The sequence below is a fragment of the Ambystoma mexicanum genome, chromosome 3p (genome assembly GCF_040938575.1).
Source record: "Ambystoma mexicanum isolate Mex_15411 chromosome 3p, UKY_AmexF1_1, whole genome shotgun sequence".
Taxonomy (NCBI): Eukaryota; Metazoa; Chordata; class Amphibia; order Caudata; family Ambystomatidae; genus Ambystoma; species Ambystoma mexicanum.
This window is the reverse complement of record NC_090925.1, coordinates 390370334-390397381: the sequence shown is the minus strand read 5'-3', so window position 1 is coordinate 390397381 and position 27048 is coordinate 390370334. Positions and strand designations below refer to the sequence as shown.

Here is a 27048-nt window from a genome sequence, read left to right as displayed (position 1 = left end):
CAAAAAGTTGAACTACCCACCCACAACAAAGGTCGCATCCTTGATTGGATAGCAGAACATAATTGCGAAGTAAATATTACGGATTCTGTACCGCAGTTCTGGACTGACCACCACCTGCTATTATTCTCAGTGACAACCCACCGGGTCACTGCCCCGTCCTCACTTGCCCCACCTCTGCCATCGAGAAATAAAAAACTAATGACAGTGGAAAATCTGATGCCCATTATAATACCTAAATTAAACTCACTACCTGACTGCATGGACCCTAATCTGTTAGTCGAACATTATAATGCAGTCATGTCCTCAGCCCTGGATCACATAGCCCCGCTCAAACTAAGAAATAGCAAACCTAAAAAACACCTCAATTCTTGGTTCACGCCCCACCTAAAAAATCTTAGGCTGGCCAAAAGAAAACTTGAAACTATTTGGAGACTTTCCCCATCTGTCAAAAATAAACTCAACCTCTCCAAAGCCTCCTCCCAATACAAGAAAGAAATACTACTAGCCAAACAAGAAACCTACAATACTAGAATATCCAACTCAAAATCTAGTGTCAAAGAACTGTTCAGCATTCTGAAAGAACTGGAAACACCCGTTGTACCCCAAGAAAACTGCACCAAGGATAAAAAATGGTGCTCTAGCATACAACTTGCTTTAACAAACAAAGTAGCAAGCCTACAAACCAAAATTGCCATCAAGAAGGCATCACTTACACCACACATCCCTCAGAGCTCAGCGCCACCGCCACTGCCCAAGTTAGGAGCCCGATTCTGCTTCTCTAAGGTATCGACCATAGAGGTAGAAAAGGTCATCCTGGGACTCAAACCGTCCAACTGTAAAGGCGACCAATGCCCAGCACAACTCATCAAGGATGCTGCGAGAGAACTGTCGCCATTTATAACCAAACTAATCAACTCTTCCTTTACCTCAGGTTCAGTACCGATCAACCTAAAAGAGTCCTGGGTACTGCCACTACTAAAGAAGCAAACCCTTGACCCTGCCATCCCGACTAACTTCAGGCCCATCACGACTGTGCCCTTTCTTCTAAAAATTTTAGATAAAGTGGCTTACTTGCAAATTCAAAGCTTCCTAGAGTCTAACCACCTACTTGGAACCCGTCAATCAGGATTCCGCCCGCAACATGGGACCAAAACAGCGTTAATAGACCTTAAGGCCCAAATAGACGATTGTAGAGACAATGGCCAAGCGGCCCTACTTCTCCTCCTGGACCTATCAGCGGCATTCGACTTAGTGGACCACACAGTCCTCTGTAGTCACCTCGACTCGGCAGCCCACTTTTCAAAAGAGGCCATAATTTGGATCCAGTCATTCCTGAGTAATCGGACCATGAGAGTCTTCGCTCCATCAGCCTCAGCAGACCCAATCCCTATAACATGCGGTGTTCCACAAGGATCTTGTGTGTCACCCACCCTCTATAATGTCTTCACAAAGCCTCTCTTTGATGAAATGGATCATCTGGGCATCGCTTATACTAACTACGCAGACGATACCCAGATCCTCCTCCCGCTCTCAGGAGACTACGCCAAGGACCTGGCCCTAGTGAACAGGATCTATAGCATCGTCCAGGCATGGATGGCCACACACGGCCTATGCCTGAACGATGATAAAACTGAGCTTATCATCCTGGGCACCACTACCTATATATCCAAACTCAGCCCTGATTACGACAACTTCATTATTGATGGGAACAACATAAAAGTAGCTCATGAAGTAAAAACCTTAGGATTTTACCTAGACGCCACCATGAACTTTACTAAACAAGTTAACTCTCTAGCTTCTGCCACAGCATATACATGCAAACTTATCAGAGCGAGCAAACAATTCCTCTCCACAGATAGTTGCATCACACTAGCCAGAGTCTTGATACTATCCAAATTAGATTATTGTAATGGACTTTACATTGGAGCTAATAAACAGACCATCCACAAAATTCAAGTGCTCCAGAACAATGCTCTGAGAGCAGCACTCAAGATTAATAGAAATGAGCATATTTCCTCCACAAGAAGAGAACACAAATGGCTCGCCACCGCAGACAAAATTCATCTCAAAATCGCCTCCCTCACCCACAAATGTATCAACAACAAAGCTCCACCTTACCTCATGGATAGATTACGTAAAGGACTTCTTCTAGACCTACCAGAATAGCCAACGCAAACTGCTTCCAAGTCCCGCGTTTCAAACTTGCCACTATAGGAGGAAATAGCTTCCCGGTCAAGGCTGCGCAGTTATGGAATTCCCTCCCCCATGACGTTAGAGAACCTCAGCCTTTCGCAAAATTTAGACAAAAACTCACCAGGTGGCTGAGAGCCAACGACAGCTAACTACTCCACTTGTCACATTGTACATTACTGTATATAATTATATATTACGCAAACAGGAGCAAACTCCTTGTTCCCCTGTCCTTGATCTCTACTTGTTCATATCTGCTTGCTGTAATTTTGCTGATGTCTGTCTACTCTTCCTGCCTCTTCCTGTACGTGCAATTAGCCGAGCATATCTGTAACCAAGCTCGGCGCATCTCTGTACCTTCATCTGATTTCTATGTACCTGTAACTAAGTTGAGCATATCCTTATCTGTTTGCGCCCTGATACTCCAGGGTTTGGCGCGCTATACAAATAAATAAACTAAACTAAACTAAACTAAATCCACAATGGAGGTCGCAATCATGTGTGTTGGACAAGCATGTGACCGCGACACAACAGAGGAGTGGGAATTTACTGCTGGAAACAACAATTAGAAAGCTAGCATGCAGCTAGTTACTCCTGAATATTATAAAACCATTAATTCTCAATCGACTATAACTGTAAAAATGGAAACTGAATAATTAGCAATACTGCGTAACACGACCTGGTTCCCAATTCAATATGGTAGTCGCGATCACGTGAGCAAAATAAACACATGACCGCGACTCCACAGAGAAGTGAGAACTTACTGCTGGAAAAACCAATTAGAAGGTTATCACACCACTAGCCAGGAAGGCGTGGCTTGGTGCTCATGGAGTGAGGACGCAGAACTTTCGAGCTCCGGCCAAGCCCCGTAGTCTGATCCTGAACTAGGTGTTTCAAGTTTGCTGGGCTGCCCTTCCGACAACCTAACCGAAGCTGAGGCGAAGACCCGTGCTCCGCAGCTGTTCTCGACGAAAATCGGAGCTCGGGAGCCCCGATATGGCGCTTTTGCCCAGCTCCCCCCCTTTCCGAGCGGCGCATTCAAAATGGCGGCCTCGATGCCCGAGAGAGCCTGAACCTCCTCTCCCCGGGACCAGTCAGGCATTCACACTCCCTGTTGCTCGAGCGAAACCAACGAAGAGGTGGGACCAGCCGAACCGTGTGGCGCTGCCCAACAGAACATCACTGGGGGGCCCAGGACCCTCCCGGCAAGACTCTCTATTCACGGCGGACGGCGCACAGAGCTGCTTCCGCCGAACCCGAGGCCCGCCCGCTGGGACCCTTCCGGATCGTAGCGGGGGAAGTTGTGGGGACCCCCTGAACTGGTATATCGGGCCTCCTGGCACTCGGGGCCCACTGCAACAACACGCGGGGGACCGCGCTCCGGAACCAGCACCGAAGATGCCCCCCCGCTTAGCCCCATCCTGACGAACATAACTAGGGCCTGCCTGCCCCCCACGAGTCGGCCCTCGTCTCCGAACAACAAAGCGGGTCGATCCGCAGGCGGATTAACCTGCTGAGGCCCCCCCCCCCCGTGGGCTGCACGGAGAGCAGGCTGGGGAGAGCCACACGACCGGACACTTACAACAGGCAAAGGGGACCAGAGACTCTGTAATGTCTACCTCAAGGGGCAAGGCCAAGAATGCCACTATGGATCCTTTCGTCACCCCGAAACCTCACCCGGGCGCCCAGTCCACGCCTAAAAGTACAGCTCCGCAGACCAGCCCAGAGGAACGCGACAAGGACAACCAGGTACTCGAGGCGATTGCTGCCCTAAGGACATTTATTGACACGAAAATTGGTGAGGTGAAGGCTGACATCCAACTCATAAGACAAGATGCCCGCAATCTGACGGAACGTGTCACCAACATGGAAACCACCCAGAAGGACATCGCCGAGGACACACAAGACCTCAAGGCTGAGGTGGCGGACCTTCGGAGGAAGGTGAGCTACTTGGAGGCAAGATCGGAGGAGGCAGAGGGCCGCGCTAGGCGTAACAATATTAGGATACTGGGTATTCCCGAAGGAGCCGAGACCACGGACCCGACGGCCTACATAGAATCCCTAATACAGCAGGAAATTGGGGCGGAAAAACTCTCCCAGGGCTTCGCCATCGAAAGGGCCCAGAGATCGCTCCAGAAGAAACCCCCCCCGGGCTCCTTTCCTCGCCCCATCATAGCGAAAGTCATCAATTTCCGGGACCGCGAAAGTTTTCGAGAGAGGGTGGAGGGATAGAGCGGGATAATTCGAAAGTCACCATTTACCCTGATTACACGCAGTCAGTACAGCGAGCAAGGAACTCTTTTGTCCCAATCAAAGCTAGATTGAGAAAACTAAATCTAAAATATATGCTGCTGTATCCCTCCAGACTGAAAGTGATTCATAAGGGGAGAGCAATATTTTTGGAAACTCCAGCCGCCGCCACCATGTGGCTGGAACATAATAACCTGGCGGACGCCCCCCCTGAACCCACCCACGAGAACTGAACCGAAAGCACAAGGGGCGACGGACCGACACCTGGACACCACTGCCCTTGACCCAGCACTGTACACCATCACAAGAGTATACATCACTACCGAGGAAACTACATTGAGGACATCAAGTGACTACGGGGCCCACCCTGCCTCCCGCTCATGGGCGCGCAGCACACACCCACGCAAGACCAGTGCTGGCTAGCTGCCGGCACGAACCTACTCGTGCTAGAAACCCGGACGGGGACAGACAGCACGAGAGCCCCCGAGCACTGCCCCCCCTTGGCAGTAGCTGGGTGCACCAGTTATGGTTATTTTTGTTCAGTTTTTGTTATGACTGCACTCCTCATGAAGACTGTCCCCCAATTTATGGAGGATCAAAGGCCGGAAACTGGAGCCCACCACCCCATGCAAGCAAATCGAAGCATGACACCTAGCAGTGGATGCCCAGCCCAGAAAATGGGCGGGGAGCCTCTCCCATCCATGATTAAAACCAAGCAATGGCAACACGCTTCAGAATAATTACATGGAACGTCAGAGGGATGGGATCCTACCTGCGGAGAAATCGAATACACTCCTACTTGAAGAGGAAGAAGATATCGTTTGCCCTCTTGCAGGAAACGCACCTCACATCCGACACCGCGAACAAATTGGCAGACTACTGGGGCGGCCAGGGCAGCGGCTCCTCTTACTCGAAGTACGCACGCGGCGTATACACGTGGGTGAGCCCTGACACACCCTTTCACCAGATGGGGATGGAGACGGACGAAGAGGGCTGGTATGTGATGATCTGGGGCATGCTTGAAAACTCCCGGCTATGCATAGTCAACTCATACTTCCCGCAACATGGCATACCCTCCCACCTCAGGCAGATATGCGCCAAAATTGCACACCACAGGGAGGACGCCCTCTTGTGGGGGGGAGACTCTAACTGCGTGATGAACGAAGACACAGACAGATCTTTAATGCTGCGTACCCCCAACGGCCCTGACTCCCGCGCTCTCCGCACTGCGGTCGCGGACTTGTTCCTGGTTGACGCCTGGCGAGACCTGCATCCTACCGACAGGGCCTACTCATTCTACTCAGCCCCCCACGATTTACACACCAGGATAGACCACCTTTTCGTCGACAACGCACTGATACCGCTGGTTGAGTCGGCGAACTACCTGGGAAGATCGATTTCGGACCATTCTCCTCTCCTGATACAGCTTCACCTGAGAGGCCCGCGGCCCCCTATCCCAATGTGGCGCATGCCAACTGAAACCTTAACGGACCCTGCATTCAAGGAAACCCTAAGAGAGAAACTAGACGAGTACGTACAGATCAACAAAGGATCGGTCCAGAAGTGGAGCACATTCTGGGAAGCCATGAAGGTGGTAACGAGGGGTGAGATAATAGCTGAGGCCGGTGGCATCAGGAGGCAACTGAGGAAGGAGCTGGAGGACAAGGAGGATGAGATCAGGCAACTGGAAGATGCTTCGCCTCCGACCGCTGCCAGGGAAGCCAAACTGAAGGACATCAGGGAAGAATGCAGGACAGCCTGGGAGAGGCTGTCCAAGTTCGACTTCTCCACACGGACCCTGAGGGCACACAAGGAAGCGGACAAGCCCGGCAGGATACTTGCCTGGTTATGTAAGAGGGAGAACCCAAGGCAGGCCCTTAAAGAGATCAAAGACGAGGGAGGTACAACACAGAGGACGCAACTAGCAATAAATGAAGTCTTCTCAAGCTATTACGCCAGACTCTACGCCCACAACGAGAGAATCCCCGAGGAAGACATAAGAGACACCCTGGACGAAATCGGACTACCCAAGCTGAGTCAAGAACACCGTGCCAGGCTGGAGGAGGCTATCACACTAGAAGACATATCGGAAGCGATCAGGTCCCTCTCCACCGGCAAGACACCCGGGACGGACGGCCTCACTCCAGAATTCTATAAGGCTTACGAGGAGACCCTAACCCCGATATTACATGAAGTCTATTTGGAGGCTTATGAGACTGGAACCTTGCCGAGCAGTATGAGAGACTCTCATAATACCAATGCTCAAGCCGGGCAAACCACCTGATGAGTGCGACTCGTACCGCCCCCTGGCTATGCTGAACTATGATGGCAAAATCCTCACGACTATACTAGCCAAGAGGCTCTCTAGGGTGATAGGGTCCCTAATACATGAAGACCAGAACGGCTTTGTCCCAGGACGCAACACCACCGCCAATCTGAGGAGGCTCCAACATGTTGTGGCACAAACAGCAGAGAGCAAGGAGGACCTAGCGGTACTCTCGCTCGACGCTGTAAAAGCTTTCGATTCGATATATTGGGAATGGCTGATCCTGACCCTGAGAGAGTTTGGCCTAGGGGAACACTTCATCCGATGGGTCGAGATACTCTATAATAACCCGGTGGCCCGGGTGAAGACTGGTGGCATGGTATCAAGCGCATGGCCCATCCAAAGAGGAACCAGGCAAGGGTGCCCTCTATCGCCGATGTTGTACATCCTGGGCCTGGAACCAGTGGCAATCTATTTCAGGAAGCAATTGTTCGACTCCGGTATCAGCATTGGCGGAACATACAACATCATTTCCTTATATGCCGACGATGTCCTTCTATACCTCAGGAACCCCCGAGAAACTGCTCCCACAGCACTGGACGTCCTCGATAATTTCACCAAATACTCGGGGATAAAATTTAGTAGACAGAAATCATGCTTCTTCCCCCTTGCGGGACTCAGAGGACGGGACACAGAGGAACTACCTGGAATGGGGATCCAGTGGCAGCCGGAGGCCTTCCGCTACTTGGGTTTAACCATCATGCACACGCCAGCCTCCACCCACGAGCGCAACACCGAAGCAGCAATGTGCGGGGTTCGAAGGTCCATTAAATTCTGGTCAAGGCTCCCCCTCTCAATGATGGGTAGAGCTGCAATCTCCAAAATGATTATACTCCCAAGATTCCTCTACTATTTCACCAACATCACTCACTACATCCCCCCGCCTTTCTTCAGGAAACTGGAATCTCTGGTCAGGGACTTTCTCTGGGGTCAGTCCAGACACAGGCTCGCCCTGAACATCCTCACGCTCCCCCACACCGAGGGCGGCATCCAACTACCCGACTTCCAGAGATACTATCTCGCATCACAACTAACACACGTAACAAAGTGGCTCTCAGATGAACCCTCCGCTGAGACTGGCCTCCTTCGCCAACTGACCGGGCCTACGCACCCTAAGGAGATAATATGGGGCTCGCAGGTGGGCCCTCCGGACCCGCCCATGATAGTAACCTTGGGGAGGCGGGTCTGGAACAGGGTTAGAACACTACTGGGCCTCCATCACCCGTACATGCCCGAAATCCCCATGCTGACAGACGTATGCAGGACCCCCATCGACCTTCCAGTAATGAGGAACTGGGAGACTTGTGGCCTCTACACATGGGGAGACATGTTTGACGAAGGAGCCTTTAGGGACTTTGATTCGATGCAACTAAAGGACGGACTCTCTCCGGGACAATTCTTATTTTACCAGAGGGTGAGGCACGTAGCCAAGACCAAATGGAACACATGGCCTGAGGAACCAGAGACCCACCCCCTTGTTCAGGAGATGTATAACTTGAGCGACGGCTGGAAGCCGACATCGAGGCTCTACGCCCAGATAAACGACCGAATTAACCCCAGAAGAGCGCGCCTGAAAGAGAAGTGGGAGACCGACTTGGGGATTGAAATCACGGAGGAGGAATGGGCAAGAGCCCTGTTGTACCCGAAGGAGGTGTCACGGAACGCCAGGTTCAGGATGATCCAGCTGAACGTCCTTTACAGGACCTACATGACCCCGCACAGGATAGCCACCTTCAACAACAAAATCCACTCGACATGCCCATGGTGCTCCTCCGAACAAGCTGACCTGATCCACATGTTCTGGGCTTGCCCCAGGTCCCAGAAGCTCTGGCTTGCTGCCGAGCGAACCTGCAGGAGAGCTGGACTGGAAAGGTATGAATGGACACCTAAGGAGTGTCTCCTGGGCACCCACCCGAGACTTGGCAAAATCAAACATCTAGTGAAGCTCATGGACATGGCATCCGTTCTTGTGAAAAGAACAATAGCGATGGCTTGGAAATCGCCCGCAGGCCCCAGATACGGCCGTTGGATCAGGGAAATGGAAAGATGGACCATGGCCGAAACCAGGGCCTGGGAGGAGGGAAACAACAGAGGCGGGGACGACGTGAGCTCAACACTGGAGTCCTGGAAAGCCCTCATGAGGGACATGATCTTCTCGACCGACTTCAAACCCCCCTGAACAGCCCAACAGGACACAAATTCCAGGTAAAATACCACGATCAGACTGATGAGTCCGAGTGTGTTCCAAGTGCCGTGCCCTGAAACGGCCACGAAGAGGGGTGGCCCCGGTCCTGGGCCAAACACGCAGAATAAAGACCACGTCACGATTCCATGGGAGTGGACAGTCAAAGTTGTTATTACTGTTAATTTTGTTTGTTAGTTTGTTGTTATTTGTTGTTCTCTTGGCAGACACGACACATGATCAATAATATAAAGCACACTTCGTGCTCTACTGCTATGTATATGATTGCAAATGCCAATAAAAACACTTAAAAATAAAATAAAAAAAAAATTAAAAAAAATCACACCACTAGCCACTTCAAAATAAAATTAAAACAAAAATTCTCAATTGAACTAAAAAAAAAAAATGTAAAAAGGGAAACCGAAAAATTTGAAAAATTGTGCAACGGTCCCCAATCCAAAATGGTGGTCGCGATCACATGAGTAAAATAAACACGTGACACCGACACCGCAGAGGAGCAGGAACACACTGCTGTAAACAACATGAAGACGGTTAGCATGCCGCCTGCGATCTGAAAAATCTATAAAGGAGAAAACCATCAAAACAAGATAAGTAACTTAGCAGAAACCTGCTAAATATGATTCATAGCCAATTATATTACTTCTTGAGATACTAATAACCAATTAGCTTTATAGAAGAGGAAGTGAAACTTACCAAAATATCCTCTCTTTAAATCTGACTAGGCTATACTATTTGGAATTAGCAAAAATTTGGCAGGATCCAAAAGTTTATTCAAAAAGCAAATCAGAAAAATACCAAAATGTGAGTAAACAATTGTTTCAATCGTACCTTCTGTAAATGAATTTAGCTGAACCAAATACAACAATCTAAGGGTGCCAATTCACAAAAAATGTATAGACCAGGTGAAAACACCATAAGAAAATAAGAGTTTACCTTCTGCCTTTGAATACCAATAAGGAGTCTATTAAGATGGTCACTGCATTTGTAACAAAAAGATTCTGATTGAACCTGTGAATGTGTTTATTGTAGCGTTTGAATTGTAAAACATGCAAGTTTACATTTAAGCTGTATTTTTCCTTTAATTGAATTTTCGGTGTAAACAAAAAGAAAGCCCAAAGTGGGTTTATCTCTTCTGATGATATGTCTTGCAACTAAAAGGCAGTAAAACACATGTAGAGGGCTTGCTACTTTATTATTTGGATCGGTAAATAAACCCAAAGTTGTTTTTTTAAAAAAAAAACAACAAAGAAATCTTGTATTTGTAGACTACTCACTAATGAGGACATTATCATCAAAGGTAGAAACTAACTACTAAATATAGCGCGCACCAACAAAGGTTCACCCATTTACTCTAACTTGTCTCCCAGAACATGTAGAGTTGCCATTGACTTTATAAGTCTTTTTAAATCCGCAGACCCAGTACAAACTATCTCACATAGAGTTCTGGAAAGGGTTAATAGTTATCCCTTTTTGTCTGTTTCTCATGGAACATTATTTTCTTTAAGAATTTGCTGGTGGCAGTGGTATCTACCCTATTTGTCCTACCGCGGTTTATTTAAATAGCCTTGTTACTGTTTTAGGCTATTTTGGTAGCCTCAAACTTAAACCCACTGGACCACATTTACTTTTATTTGGTTCCGGCTGGGTTTATTCGCCATTTCTTTTTGTAAAAGTATTTCTCGTGTTTTATTTGGTTCCTCTGTTCGCCGACCTTTGGTGGGCTTCTGCACAGAAGCCCTCCTTAGGTGCCTGAATGTCTGAGGGGGACAGGATGTGAGGGAGGGGTTTGAGGCTTCCTGAACAGGGTCTCCTTGGAGACCCATGTCGCACTTGGTGTGATTGGCTGTGGTGACTGTCCCGCCGTGACAGCCACCCTGCTGTGTGATTGATAGCCCGGCTGTGTGAATGGGGGAAAACTGCATAAAAAGCAGGTCTCTGGGACTGAGAAGGCGGAGTCGCCACTGGATGGAGAGAACCGAAGAGAAGCTGACAGAAGAGGGCCTCTACTACGACTGAACCTCCTGGTGAAGCCCTGCTGCGGGTCCGAATCTCCAAACTTCGACGAGAGGGAAGATCTGCAAGGAATATTCTTCCCTTGAGCTGGTGGGACCAACCAGTTTGCCAAACTGTAAGCCAGGCCTCCCTCCTCTGTTCAAATTTGCTGTGCACAGCTACAGTGAACCGGATAGCCAGGAGGACCGGACCCTGTTTGGGTTTTAAGGAGCGCACCTTTTATTCATTGCTTTGCTCTGCTGCTGGTTTCTTCCCTGGACAGTGCAGGATCCTCCAGTCTTACTACTTCATGTCAGTCCGACAGTTGTTTCAGGAACCATGAGCCTGCAGTACCTGCCAGGAAAGTCTGCCTCAGGTACAGCTTTCTTCTCCATTTAAGGTACTGTTCAAATCCGGTCGTTCGTTCCGTCCGACCGCGGTAAAAGTGCTTGAAATCTTTTGCCAATCCGAGGGATTGTCCTTCTCTATTCTTTAAAGTAACCTTTCGTCCGACCAACTTCGTTCTGAACTCTTGGCAAACACTTAACCATGAACTGTGTGATCCTCTGCAAAGACTTTGGTCCATTGACTTTGTCCCTGGCCTCTTGATTTGATATCCTCACCGTAGTTGCCTTTTCTAGATTGCCCTGCTTACTTACTTGTTGGTGCTGCTCAACTTTTGTCTAACTTTGTCTTTACCTCCCTTTTAAATTGCTGGAGTGCCATTTTGCACATACTTCATTTTTAGCTTAACTTGTCCAGAATTCATTCGGTGATGTGTAGTGGTGTGTAGTGGATTAAGATTGTGATTTTTCAACTGCTTGATAATAGTGAAATGTTTTATAACTGATGTGGAAATAAATGTATATAAGAGTATATTCTTTTACTCAGTAACCTTTAGTCAGTGTTTGTTTGAACCATAGTAAATGCTGTCCTTTGTGTAACTATTGATACTGCTCACTTTACTCCTGAGATAAGTGTGGCTGCTCAGACATCGCTACCACTTTACTGTGTAGAACGGGCTTGTACCAAAGGTGAATGTGTACTGTCACTTGTATTCTTAATTGTGTGTGGTGTTCCTAAAGGGTACTGCATACGATTCTGCCTAACATACCAAGTCTACAATGTCCTCCACAACCATTGTGTAAAGGTCACCAACTTCAAATACATGCAGAGTTACAACTGCATACCTGCATTGTGTTGTGGTGGCTGTGGTGAAGGCCTATGCTCTTTGGTGCATGGCCTATGGCCTACAGCCTTTGGCCATGCACCCAACAGTCCAGGCCTTGCCCACACCCACCACAACAATTCAGAGCCATTCAAGGGAACATGTAGCCAGGTACCAAAATTCACAAAGACAACATAGGTATTGCCACTTCTACCCAACTGCCGCACCATATTACAGTGATGCATCCAAACATGTTCCAGTTACCATAATCCACAAACGTACCACAGTGTTTGGCACCCCTATCCACTTTCATTCACATAGCATTGAAATACTGCCAACCAAACCACAAAATCTTCACAGCATTGGTCCTGCTCCCAACACTCTAGAAAGTGCATAGAACCAATACTGCATAGTACAGTCCAACAATTAGTAATCTGTGCAATGCAGACTACCCAAGCACATATAAGAACCAGTTCAACCGTACCCTCTAAATGGACAATATTCCAACACTGCACCCAGTAGACACACTACAGTACTGCTCACTGCAGCATCTCCACGCATGCACCGACAACTGTAGGATGTTCTAACAATCACCATACCTATGGAACCAACAATGTATGCAATGCAGCCAAACCACACACACAAAGTAACAATGTCAAACCTACTTGCAACCACTGGACATACTTTTCAACCATTGGACATACTTTTCTGTGCAAGTGCTCCAGCCATGCATCGAAGGGGCTACGGACTTACCACACACAACACACCATACTATACACGCTATGTTTAAATGTTCATGTCATGTAAAATGTATGCCCCTTCTGCGATTAGCCTGCCCCCACTCATCATACAAAGAGTTCGCCACTGAAGCTGTCCTGCCATAACGAAGGCTGCCTACTATCACCACACAAGGTTGTTGCCTGTTGAGGTACCCGCTAATTGGTGTTGTATGCACGGATACCGCTGGCACACCACCGTCTTCTTCTAATGAGATATATCAGATGAACCACTTCTCACTCCCACACCCTTTCCAACCCTTCTTCCCACCCCCAGATCCCGCACAGCATGATTTCCAGGCCCTTTCGCAGCCACATTGTCCTCGGATACAACATGCCGGCGTTATCCAAAACGTATCACGCACATCATGTCACAGCACACTGCAATGCAATCAGACTTTTGACCGTGGAGGGAACAGGGAATTGTGACCACAGAACAAACAGGGGAATGGCACGGCGGAGAAGAGCCAGATATCACCAATGTTAGTGGGCACACTGTTACGTACAAGAGCCCCAGCCATGTACACAATGCCTTAGGGGCTTGCCACACACACCACAACACTATCCTCGGATACACCATGGCAGCATTTCCCAAAAACTTTGACACACAGCACGCTTCCCTCCAGCCAACCACCGGCCACGTCCAATGTTTGCCGACATCACAGCGTACTGCAAACCAGTGAGACTTTTGTCTGTGGAGCGAACAGGGAAATGGGTCCACGAAGCGGAGCCAGATATTACACATTTTTTTAGACTTACATTTCAGTTCTTTGCAACAAAAGTACTGGTTGAATTTCTACCAAGCACACAAAAGCACACTTTCTGACCCAAGCCCCCACTCCTGCCACAAATTTTGTTAAAATCCGTCCAGCCGTTTGGGCTGCAGCCATGCACAAAGTTTTTACCCATTCAGTCTATGGAAAAATAAAATGTTTTGGGACCCCCCTATAACTTTACCCCCTGCACAAAACCTCACCAAACTTGCTGAAAAAATTCAGAGCGGTCCATATACTTTTTGCAAAGTTTGGCCACCCAAAAAGTGGTCTTACTATGGGTTTAGCAACTTAACCATAACTATACGGCCTCTATCGCGGGCTGTGTAATATATATATATATATATATATATATATATATATATATATATATATATATATATATGAGAGAGTGAAAGAGAGAGATAGGGAGAGATAGAGAGATAGAGAGACAGAGAGAGACAGAGAGAGAGAGTATACTGGCACTCTTCTATGGTAGCCGAGATAGAATGGTGTTTGGTGAGACCTTGAATGGATGGACTGTAGTTAAGAAGGCACCAGCCTGTTTGGTGAGAATGAAGTTGCAGAAAAAAAGGGAAGAGTTGGCTTGGAGATCAACAGGCAGTAAGTGGAGGGTTTGTTGGGGAGCCCTGAGGTGAATCTACATATCTTATGGTGCTTGGCAAGGAGAACATTGTTGTTGTCAGCAGAAAGGTCTTGGAGAGGAGATATTGTTATGTATAGGACTTTCTAATGAAATGCCTGGGCCTATTGGAAAGCTAGAACGTTGTTATTATTCTTGGATCTGCACTAGGCAGCTTCCGGCTGATGGTGAAGAAATGTGTTGTTTTGAGATCTGTGAAGGTCACAGAGCTCCAAGCGGCACTGCAAGTGACAAACTTGACAAATGTTGTGGTGAGCATTTTATTTTAGTTTACAATGGTAAAGTTGCACAGAGAAGTAGGCGACTACAAAGGATACTGCCGGTAGGGGTGAGCAGTTTGTTTTATAATGTAATTGCTTTTTTATTGAATAGAGCTTTGTTGTGCTTGGTGCCTGGTTTTTGTCATGGCACAGGTTGTTAATTCAGAAGAGCATGACGTGGTTGTCTATTTATCAATCGAGGAAGAACATATTAGTAAAAGATGTAGGCAGTAGACTTCAGAGTGGAGAAGAGACGAGGAGGAGAGTGCGCAACTATGTACTGAGAAAATACCTTTGAATCCAGGTACTAGCTGGCTCTCTGGCCAGATTATCTCATATATGAAGATGTCCAGTGATAGCTAGGAGTTCATGGAAACAGATAAAAAAGAAAGATACAGGGCCACTGTGAAGGATGTTAGCAGAATATAGAAGCAATGGATAATCATGATATTCTGGGCCATGAGTCCAACATTAACTGAGAAGCAGATGAACGACAGATATAGGAAATGCAAGGAAGAACACAGTGACTAAAGTTGTAACTTTGGTTATCGCTCAACTGGCATCCTATAATAAGTTAAATCATAAATTCAACTGAGAGAGCAGAAACATTCCACTGAGTGTGCAGATACCACCCTTCTCTGAGAAAACAGAGGTAACCCACAGACAGAGCAGAAGACATATATACGGAGCAACAGATAGACAACGATGGCAGACACTGAGTGCTAGGCACACTCAGCATGCTTATTCACCACCAATATCTTTCAGATCACACTACAACACTGGAGCAAAGTTGCCATATTGCGCTTAGATATGAAAATGGACACTTACCCCAAAAGCCCAATAGCCGAAGATTACAATAATGAAATTGATCACACCGACAAGAAACATCAAGGCGTAGACGTCACAGACAGGGCTATATTCGGGGTGAATGATGTCCCAGAAGAACTGTCTGATGGGTAAATAAATCTGAAGGGCTCTGTGGATAGAAAAAAGGACACACACAATAAAATGCAATGGACCATCATCTGCTTAAAGTGGAGCTTCACATTCAGAAAAGTAATTGCATTATGAAACGCTCAACAGTATGCATGAAGTTAGGGCTTTCCTTTGTCATGAAATCTAAACAAAAATGTTTTTAAAGCAGCCTGTGTAACAATAGGGAACTGCCATCTTCTAAAACTGAGTGCCAGCTATGTTTCATTTGCATGGTATGGTTCCGCTGCTTTCCGGGCACTCATCTCTATTCTTTGACATTCACTGCTCTGCCTATCTGTGAATATGAGCAGTCCATTCTGGAACCAAGACTTGACATTGAAAAGTGATGAGCCTAAACCAATGGCTGTATCATGCCATAAAGAGGACATGTGGGGTATGAGATCGATTTTTACAAAATCACATAGAATCCACTGAATCATATCACTGCTCTAAGGGATCACTACTTACACATTATTATTTAAACATATTTATTTTCATCTTTTTTTATTTCTCTGACCGATAGGCTCCATTGGATCTAATGTGTTTTGTAGTATTGTTTCCCTGGACATGCATATGTGAGCATGAACCATAATACTTACAGTTGTGCCTAAGAAACTGGGTTCCCATTTGTGTAGTTACTATTGGGGAAATGTCACCAAATGACAACATTCTGAAGTTAAAAAAAGATGCACTTCAAGCGTGAAAAGTTAGGGAACAAGAATGACACACAAAGACGACCATGTCTTGCACTAAACACTCTAATGTGTAAAAAGTGGCACTAGTTGGACCTTTAAGAGGTTAGTGTTTTTTGCTTATCATCAGACAGGTGAAAGATTCATGCCAATCATTTAAGATGCTAACCCACAGAGCTTTTAGGTTAAAAACATTCTCATCACTTAGTTCACTGCCATTTCAAAACTCTGAAAAGTAGACCATTATAGGTTTGCAAGTAGTTTAAAGCTATGTTCCAGTAGCTATATGCTCACTTGCCCTGTTAACCATCCTATCCTCCAAATTCCTGCTCTCTGACGAAGTCGAGTTTGAGATTCTTTTCCTGTGGTTCTTAACCATACAGCTTTCATTCGTTTTCATATTTATTTACATGTTCGGAATATGTATATACACATACTAGATGTATCCAGCATACCATACGCCCATTTAGCTCTCCCTCTTTATGTCTGTGTCTCTCTTTGCACTCGCTTTCTGTAGCTCTCTCTAAGAGAGAGAGAGAGAGAGAGAGAGAGAGAGTGTGTGTGTGTGTGTGTGTGTGTGTGTGTGTGTGTGTGTGTGTGTGTGTGATTTATTTTGTCAGGTGCGCACTTTCTGATCTCTCTCTGCGGTATGAACTATATGTGTCTTTCGACATGATCTCTTTCTCTCTCTGTGTCAATGTGGTTTGTTTCTTGCTCCTGCTCTCTATCTCGCCCTCTCTGTCTACCCCCTCTTCCTCTGTTCATGAGTTCTTGCAGGCTCTGTTCTCTCTGTCTGCCTGTGTCAGTAAATCTAGTCAAGGTATGCTCTCTTGATCGGTATTGTCTGGTGTATCTCTCCTTAACCCTCTCTCGGTGTCTCTCTCGCTATCTTTTTTTCTCTCATTGTCCCCTCTCTCCTGCTCTCTCGCCATCTGTGCATTTCTCCCTTATTCGCCCCACTCCATCTCACACTCCCTCTCAGTACCTCTCTCTATCTCAATCTCTCTATCTTTTTCTTCTTATATCTCTGCCTCCCTTTGCCCCATTCTTTCTCCCTGTCTCTAAAACTCGTCCTCTGCCACTGTTAGTGAGAATCTCACTGAGCTCCCTGTCCCCCTCTCTCCATTTCTCACAGTATTTCGCACTTTCTCGGTTTTATCCTACTCTCACTTTGTCCTTCTCTAGCGGTCTCTCTCTCTCTCTCTCTCCTGCTCTGCCCTCTTTCCAATCCTCCCTCCTTATCGCTTGCTCCCCTTTCCTCTTCTCTCTCTACCTTACTCATTCTTTGTTACCTCTTCCTCTCCCTCTGCTAGCCCCTCTCCCCCCTTCCTCCCCACTAACTGACATCGTCCTGGGATGCGAGGAAAGGAGGGGCTGAGCTGGGGAGTGGCTCTAGCTGCCCAAAGAGCCTTGCAATGCTTTGGTAATCGTTTGCGGCGTGGAATGACAGGAAAGGACTCTCACTGAAATTTGGGAAAGAGAGGTTGACTGGGAGAGTTTGGTTGTATATGTAGGGTGACATGTCACTATCTCAGAAAGTTTTGTAAAGTATACTTAACTAAAAAAAACCTTTAAAAAATACTTAAACTAATGTGCATATACCTAGCAAACAGATAACGCTTAAAAATGGGTGCATGGTTAGATATGCACACTATTACATTAAGCAATAATATAGTAAAAGGACGGCTGTCCACCACGTATAATTTCTTTCATTACACCGTTTGCCTCAAAGGCTATCATTCGCAATGTTCACCACACCAAAAGCAGCCCTGTCTATTAGAAAGATATATGATATTCTGCAGATGATATGGAAAACATGTAAGTCCCAGAAGTGCACGTGAGTGTAAAGCAATCGGCACCGAATTAGGCTGTACAATTAAGACACCAACATCAGTAAAGACGCTGCCTCGGCTGCATCATATATTTCGGGCTTTGAAGGTTTTTCTAAAAGATAAGCCTGGGCAGGGTCCATTTTCTGCTGCTCATCATTGTTGCATGGCACCCCTGTGAGGGGCCATGGTACATTCCATGGCGTTGTGTGGTCACATGGTTACCCATGTGACCAACCTAATAAAAGGTCCGAGCCGCTTCCGGCTCGGCAGTCACGAGTGAACCTGACTCCGCGTGGTGTGTTGTGTTGGTGCCTGGGGGGTGCCTCGCCACGTGTGCTGGGCCCAAGGTCGGGGCCCAGCTGGAGGACGGTGCCCCTGCCGGGCAACGCCGTCCGGACGGTGCCCCTGCCGGGCAACGCCGTCCCTGTGAGTCCCCCAACCATGTGAGGCGGGTTGGGGAGGCGATGGATCACCTTGGCTGTTTCCAAAAACACTATAATGAAAGGGAGGGCAACACACCTGTTGTTCAAAAATGGGAAAAACGAAAGCGTGGAGGTGTCTGTCCTTTTCTGCATGACCTCTTTTCAGAGGTGTCAAAACTCAGCCTCACACTCCAAAAGAACAATCTTATTCCTGCACAGGCTGTTGCAGAACTTGAGATATGTGTCCGAACAGTAAAAAACACGAAGGCACCGTCTATTAGAATGCAATGCCTAGCTTCCCAGCCAGAGCCAGGCTCATCATCTGCTGGTCAGTCATGCAGAGACGGGATAGGCACCATGTGTTTTCTGACTATTCTTTTTCAAACCATTACTAAAAGCAGTAATGTCAGATGAACAGAAACAAATGGAAAAAGCTGCTGAAATGACATTTCAGGAAATAGAAAAGATGCCTGGAAACATACGTAGGTTTTCTGATGATTCGGAGGGACCCAATGTCATTCAGTGCTTTTCAATTTTCTGCCATGATGCATTCATTGCCTGATGATGTGAGCAACTTTGGTGATTATAAGTTAGACCTTTTAGTGCTCTGGAGTAGAACCCTTATAGCACAACAGCAATGCAATATTGATGCAATGAAACAACAATTATGCACGCTTAAACAGAAATCCGAGGGTCTTTTCATGGATAATACATATCATATTTTAAGGGATGTCATGATAACAAAAGAACAATGATGCGCTGATTTTTAAAATACATTTATATTAAGTGGACAACGTGCTTGTGGTCCCACTGTCAGTATTCCAAGTTGCGCAACTCACTAAATGTGCTCACTGTAGAAGACCTTGTGAGAATAAATGTAGAAGCGCCAGAACCCTTGATCCAGAACCTTCAGCCAAGTGTTCCTTGGGTAAAAGAGAGTGAAGGCCAATTTACACTTCATGGCAAAATGACACTGATTTTCTGACTGGTGCGTCACCAGTGGGTTAGTCTCTTCATAGTTAGCTTACCAATTTGTGGTAGAATAATCTGCTCAGAGCAGAAAACCTAGTTTGTTTAGTGCCCATGACAAGTTCATTATTTAATGTTAAAAGTTTAGAAATAGTAAGCCTGCTGCTGCCGAGTGTCTGGGCACCAAGGACAGCAATTGTTACTACAAAACTGACTGGAGAGTTACTGTATTCAAAGTTCAACTGCACACAGCCAACTAAAGAGAACATCACACATTTCTGTACTTCTTTCTAAATGAAATAAGAAATGGTTTGCTGTTCTCTTCTGAAGTTATTTAGACCCTGGAACCATATGCCATTGGTACTTCAAAGGAGCCCGTTAAATCTCTGTACCCTCACGTAGTTCAGAGATCGAGAGACGAGAGCAAGACAAGGAGGAGAAAGGAGAAGATATGCGAAATAAGAGATTCTTTGGGTGAAAAATGTGCAAGCCATGCTGCCGTGCAGGCTTTAGCAGCAATGACGCACCCCAATGAGAAGCCACCAATTAAGTACAACCCCATACCTCAATCGGGTTGTACCATCAAGCATAGCATCAGTCTTCGCCAACAAGCACACACTTCACAAGAGCAAGCAAGCGATTCTAGTACTAGCTCTACTAATAGTCCTTCCCATACTTGTGCGAGGGCTGTGTATGATAAGTCTGGTACAGCCTTACAGGTAACGTTGTTGCAGCCACCAGGGGTTCCTGGAAATAGACTAGGTCATCTGGTAATGGTACATTCTCCGTGACCCCCTGGGTACTTGAGAAATGTTACGAAATAATTGCCAAATATCAGGGAAGAACCAGAAATGTTTACGTAAGAGTTGAAAACAGTTGTGCAATGCCTTAATCCTTCTTGGGCAGACATTAACCAGTTGATTAGGTCATTATGCCCATAGAGGTGCATCAGTGTTTAACTCGACAGAGCGGTTGACCAGCCATTGAGCCAGGGATTAAGCAGAGCTAAACCAAGCAAAGGAAAACCTGACAGGTAAAATACCTGTGGTATGCCCTAGAAAAACTAACTGTGGAAAAAATTGACAATTGCAAGAAGAATAAAATGAGTTACCTGTAGCTTATTTCAATCGATTGAAGGTTATATGTACACAGCATGCAGATATTTACAAACAGAGAAAACTGTCTATGGGTCCATGTCCACCATGTTTGCCAGAGGGCTTGTTTCACAAACCAATGCAGCGGCTGAAGATCATTTATGTAGGGTAGTGTAAGGAACTCATGGTGACAACAGTAAAGACAGACACAAGTGATCACATTTCAAGGGTGTTTATTGAACTATAGATGCACGGTGGAAAAACGTCTAACCTAAACCTAAATCTAAGATGGGAGAAAGCTTTGACCATCAAATGAAAAATAAGGCATTCCTCGTGGCATCTGGTCAAAATAAAAGGGCCTATACCAAGAAAAACCTATTGCGAATCCTTACAGCTAATATAGAAAGAGTGTGGGATATAATTTACAATAAAGAAAGAAGTGTTCTCAAATAATATGTCAGGATGTGTTAGCCAGGGGTCTCCCTTCCCCACGTTTTGAGCACAGGATAATGTGGCACTTCTGAGCACAGCACACGCTCGAGCTTTCACGGCACAAGCTGATAGTTCCATTTTAGGTTGCTGCGTTCTTGGATAGTTACGTTTTTCTTGAAGCCAACAAGTCTCTTTCCCTCGAAGACCTGATGTATTCACAAAAAATAATAAATTACAGTTTGTCATACTTAAGGTGATCCTTGTCACCCTTGGATTCCCCTCTGCTGGGCGCAGATCCACAAATGTCTTTAGCATTATCAGGGCCTCCGGTATTTAGCTCTCTGGTTTCTGAGGGTCTGATATGTGGTGTTCTCAAACAATAAAAGTTCCTTTGTTATGGCACTTAGGATGAGTGTTCTTCACCCTTGGGACGCGCTCTTCCGGGCGCAGACCTCTTTTGAATCTCAGCCTCCCTCCACCGGGCTCACTATGGCCTTCTGGACTTTAGGGTGATGATTTCTCAGCCCTGGGTCCCCCTCTTCCGGCCGCAGACCCCTTTCAATTTTCAGCCTCCCTCTACTGGGTTCACTATGGCTTTTCCTTGGTTTACAAATCCTAATGTCTTTTTAAACAATTCTTCAGGCTTCGTCTCTTTTTGTCGGCATCCCTCTGCCCGGTTCACTCTGGCTGACTTTTACTAAACAGTTCACTGTGGACATCCCTTCGATCGGTTTCACTTCTGTCAACACACTGTTCTTAGGGATTTCATTATTCGCCCCTTTTTACCAGCATCCCTCTGCCGGGTTCACTGTTGCCAACTTTATCAATTATGCCCTTCACTGTCGGTCAAAGTCTTTCGAATATACAGAGGATTTTGCAAGACCCCTGTATGACCACTTTGACTGTTCCTTTGCAGCCTTCCCAAGGCCTTCTGGTATTCACAGTTTCAACAAACACAGGATTGACCAGAGTCTCTCGAATAAGCACCCACGTGGTGCCGGATCCCTCTGCAGCTGGTCTCCCCTTTATTCTATCAGTTGCTATTTTGCAGCTTTCATTCAACACAGTTTGGTTTCTTTATCGGTTCTCCCTTCGACTCACTGGCTGTGATGAACCGCTTGGCTTTTCAGCATATCTGGAGTCAAGGCTGGTACCACTGTAGCAGACGCCTCCCTCTGTCCTGCTTATCAGCGTAGTAATGCTCTGTGTACCTTTGACATCTGCTGCAACACAATTGAGCTATTGTCCGTGGTCTTACAATTCCTTCTGCAGAGGTTTCTTTGGTCTGAGTCAAAAAGGGCAAGGTTGCATCTCTCCTTGTCAGCTTCTCGCAATTCGCTGCCTTTCTCCTCCTCTTGAACTGCCGTGCCTGGATAGCTGTCTCGTAGTGTGGTCTAGTCTAAAAATATAGGGGTTACCTGTACTTCATCTCTGGTCCTTCAGGTAGATCAACAGAAAAAACAATGGGATGAATCAGTAGATAGAGGATGACAGGATTCTCTAACTCAGTTTATTTTTTAATAGAATTTTATCTCATCAATACAAAAATATATATATGTATGTTATATACCATAAATCTCAAATACATACAAATATCAAATCACTTTCTACATCAAATTCGTACAAATTACAGCTCACACTAACATTATCGGCGCCATTCATTCACACACACACACACTCTCATATCAGCAACAACTCTCCACTTTTCTGTGTAACCAGAACTTTGTGTTACACCATATTTTAGACAAGTGCTTTTACAACATATTTGGACCCTACCCTAATAAAGGTGTCACTCTCCGTTCGTTATTATTACAAACAGATTTCTTAGTCGACACGTGTTTTGGTCATGGGATTGGGCACTACCACTCTTGCCCCTCTGTTTTTCAGACCTTCATCAGGACGTGGAGCAAGGGTCTTGTTAAATCTTGCCTTACATGGACTGGAGTGAGCCACATCATCTCAGTGTATCAACTCCGGAGATGTAGAAGGTGCAGTGGAATTAATCCCTCTCTGGTACCTAGATATAATGTCTTCAATCGGGTCCTTCAGTTACACACAGGGATGCGATACGCATGTCCCATCCTTATCCTACTGTTGGTCGATGCACTCAAACAACAGATATATTCGTCTGTTCATATATCCCCCTAAGGGCAGATGGTTATTTCAATTCCTCTTGTCAGACTAGGGGAAATCAATTTCTTCTTTTGGATAAGATTTTTGTTATGTTTTTTTCTAATTCACTTTTTTCAGTCAGATCGTGTAGTGTATATCTCGTGTGCATACACAAAACACACTACGGCGCATCACAGTGTGTCTGTACACAAAACACACTACAGGGAATCACAGTGTGTCATGACACACTGTGTTATACGCTGTAGTGTGTTTTATGTACGGACACGAGATATACACTGCCCGATCTGACTGAAAAAAGTGAATAAGAAAAAAAGAAAAAAATAACAAAACTGTAATCCAAAAGAAGACACTGACTTAGAATTGAAGAATTTCTTAGAGCTTCTATCCTCAGATAAAACATGACAGCTAAAACAGCTAAGGGAAAAGCGACATTGTCCCCCTAACACAGATAATTTTCAATGTTTGCAAAACTGAGGTTACAACTATACCTTGTTTAATACATACAGGAGCAAATTACTCTACAATTAGGCATGAATATGTTCATATTGTGCTGCTTTCCTCTACAACTGTGAGGGCAGTTGGTATTTCTAATAATCCTGAACTGCATCCTGTTACGGCCCCTTAGCAGTAACATAAATCCTTAAGTATCATAGTTCCTATTTAGGACAAACATACATTTTTAGTCACTTTTATCCAGTAAATCTATTAGGGTGGGACATATTGGGAAAATTAAAATGCCTGGTTTACTTTATCCTAGAAGGAGTGTTGCCAGATATTTCTCATGAGAGTGAACATTTGGCTCCAGCTATGTTACAAACGGAGTTACCAAGTTTGTCTAAAGAGGAAGAAGCAAACCCAGAATTGCTTGGATTATTGTCCAAGGTATCAGATAAGAATTGAGAGTCCCAGTAAATTTTGCGCCAAGGAGATGCAATAGTTGAGTTCCAAATGGTATTTATTTTAAAGATAACACCCTGACACTTGTTTCGAGCTTTCCTAGCTCTTCTTCTGAGGCTGAATAACACACATAAGTATCCAACGTAAGAATAAAGTGTCCAAAATAAAATGCAGTTTCACAATTAATAATTTCCATTATGTTCATGGTCAACAAAACAGGGGGAACAAAAAAGGGGTGGGACACCGAAAAAGGCCAATTGGAACAATTGAATATTAAAAATAAACATTTAGTATGTCATTGCAAAGACACATTGATCAAAAACATAAAGCAAGGTAATTATTCAAAATGAAGTTGAACAAAGAGAGAGAGAGTCAGGGTAGGGGCGAGAGAAAATACAAAAAAGAAAAGAAACACATTAGTATCAAAAATATTTTCACTAACGCGACCAAAAAAACACTTAGCCATAGTAAGAAACTAAAGGGCATTACGTGGTACCTTGTATCCAATAGTCATAGAGCCAATTAAGAGTTGCAGGTATTTGCCTGTTCTGCAAGAAACTAATTAACATGTAGGGTATTTAATGAAGAGGTTTACACCCGGGATTCTTAAAGTACGAAATTGTGTTATTTGTATTATTAATTACTTGTGACACAATGCCTCCCTTACATATTGTGTCAGAGTGGGACCCTAACATTCCAGAAACTTAGTCGCAGATTTTCAGACCCCTCTACCGCCACAAAGCAATCCATAGGCTTTGATATTTCTACCAGCAGAGAAGCCACTATGCCTCCCGGGAACAGACGGATGATTCCCACAGACTAAGTTCTAATTCACCCCACGGGATGTTATATAAGATTAAGCACAAAATCTGACCTGGCCTGGAAGTTTGGTCTAGATGTCCTAGTAGGCGTTATAGCAGACTTTCGGTGAGACAAAGGTTCGCCTACGTTTGAAATACACCCTGAGGACAAACATGCACAGGGAATTCTTGAGAAGGCTCAATTTTCCCATTTTGAAAATGAAAGTGAACCAGAGGAAACTGAGATAGGTAGCTCAGGCTTTGGAGAGGCAGATGAGACAGGTATCACTGAGGCAAAAAAGGGAAGAGGAACCTACCGTCCTTCCTCATCTAGACTTCGCCCAGCAAAATGATCCAAAATGATCCAGTACTTGCTGAGGCTTTCTTACAAGTGATTCCTGAGGGAATCCTGAGGGAGAAGAACAAGAGAAGGGGAGCCCATTTGCCAGGGATTACTATATAGAAGGGAAACCTCCAGGTAAGGCCTAAGTAAAACTTAGTAATACCCCAAACCCATCGCAAGATTGTGCTAGAAATCGCACACTCTCATTTGACAGGGGGACACTTGGGACAATCTAAAACCCAAGCTCATATCAGTGGGAAATTCTATTGGCTGGGTATCCATGCTGACATAAAGAGCTTCATTCAGACATGTGAGCTATGCCAAAAAAGCAGCTCACATATTCCCTTGCCTGCCACTCTAGCCCATTACCGATAATAGAAATCCTGTTCACCCGAACTCGGATGGATATCAGTGGACCGTTGGAAACCTCTAGTCTGGGTAATAAATATGTTCTTGAAATCATTGATTATGCTACCCGGTATTAGAAGCCATCCCCAATGCGGAACAACACAACCCATCAAATTTTAAAACACCTGCTACTATTCTTTTCTAGGGTTGCTTTCCCAAAGGGAACTCTAACGGTTCAGGGATCCAATTTCATGAGTAAGCTTATGGGTGAAGTCAAGAAATTACTACAAATTACCACCTTAAGAACCTCGGTTTACTACCCCCAGACAGGTTAGTAGAGAGATTTAATACATTTGTCAAAATGATTTTGAGAAAGTTGGTAGATGAGGATGAGAAGGATTGGGATCATATGATCCCATGGGCCCTATTTGCAGTAAGAAAGACCCCTCAGGTATCCACTGGATTCTCCCGTTTTTCTACAGTAGAGAACCAAGCAATGTCTTATACATGCTCCGGGAGACCTGGGAAGAGAGAGAATAGGCAACTATGCCCCTCTCACAAACTGCTACCCGATTGTGAGAGCACATGAATCTCGTCCCGAGTCTAGTCCAAGTTCATATGGAGAAAGCTCAAGCCCAACAAAAATCTACCTTTGACAAGAAGGTAAATTTAAGATCATTTTCAGTGGTACAGAAAATATTAGTTCTCTTACCTACCTCTGAAAATAAACTTGTCTCAAAGCGGCATGGGCCTTATGAAGTGCTAGAGCAAACAGGAACCTGTACCTATAAAATAGCCCAACCTGATAGAAGGCAAAAGACCCATCTCTACCACGTAAATCTCTTAGAAGAATGGAAATAAAATCCTACCTCCTCTATACTGTCCTGTTTGGTTCCAGAGGAGATAGACAACTTTGAACTTATTCCCCAAGAACTATCTAAACAGAAACAAGAAGATTTAAACAACCTTATTATGGCATTCCCCAATGTATTCTTTGACAAACCAGGTACATGGTACTTATCATTATATCAGAACTCCAAATGGAAAAGTGGTCCATTTGAAACCATATAGACTACCAGAAGCACAAAAAAAGATCGGAATTGATGAAGTTATGAAAATGTTGAAGGCAAACATTAGCAAGCCCTCTTCAAGTCCATGGTCCTCTCATATTGTGTTGGTGACTACAGCTGATCATTCTTGGAGGTTTTGCATAGACTTCAGCCAGGTCAACGCCATCTCCGCCTTCGGTGCCTATCCTATGCCACGCATCAATGAGTAATAGATAAACTTGGAAATGCCACATTCCTGTCAACCCTCGATCTAACCAAGGGATATTGGCAGGTCCCTGTATATGGACCTGATAATGAAACTACAGATTTCTCGACACCAAAGGGACTATTTCAATTCAAAGCCCTCCATTTTGGACCAGTCGCTTTCCAATGACTTATGGACAGAGTATTATAGCCTTACTCCGATTTCTGTGGGGATTATATTGAGGACATAGTCATTCATAGTAACATTTGGGAAGAC

At 45.4% G+C, this 27048-nt stretch overlaps 1 protein-coding gene across 1 annotated transcript in view; it reads right to left on the bottom strand.

Moving 5' to 3' along the window:
• Nucleotides 1–27048, bottom strand: part of LOC138579901 (piezo-type mechanosensitive ion channel component 2-like) — a 2232767-nt gene that overhangs the window by 300631 nt on the left and 1905088 nt on the right. The window contains exon 43 of the mRNA XM_069650129.1: nt 15410–15557. Coding sequence (XP_069506230.1) covers nt 15410–15557 — 148 coding nt within the window. The remainder of the gene's footprint in view (nt 1–15409; nt 15558–27048) is intronic.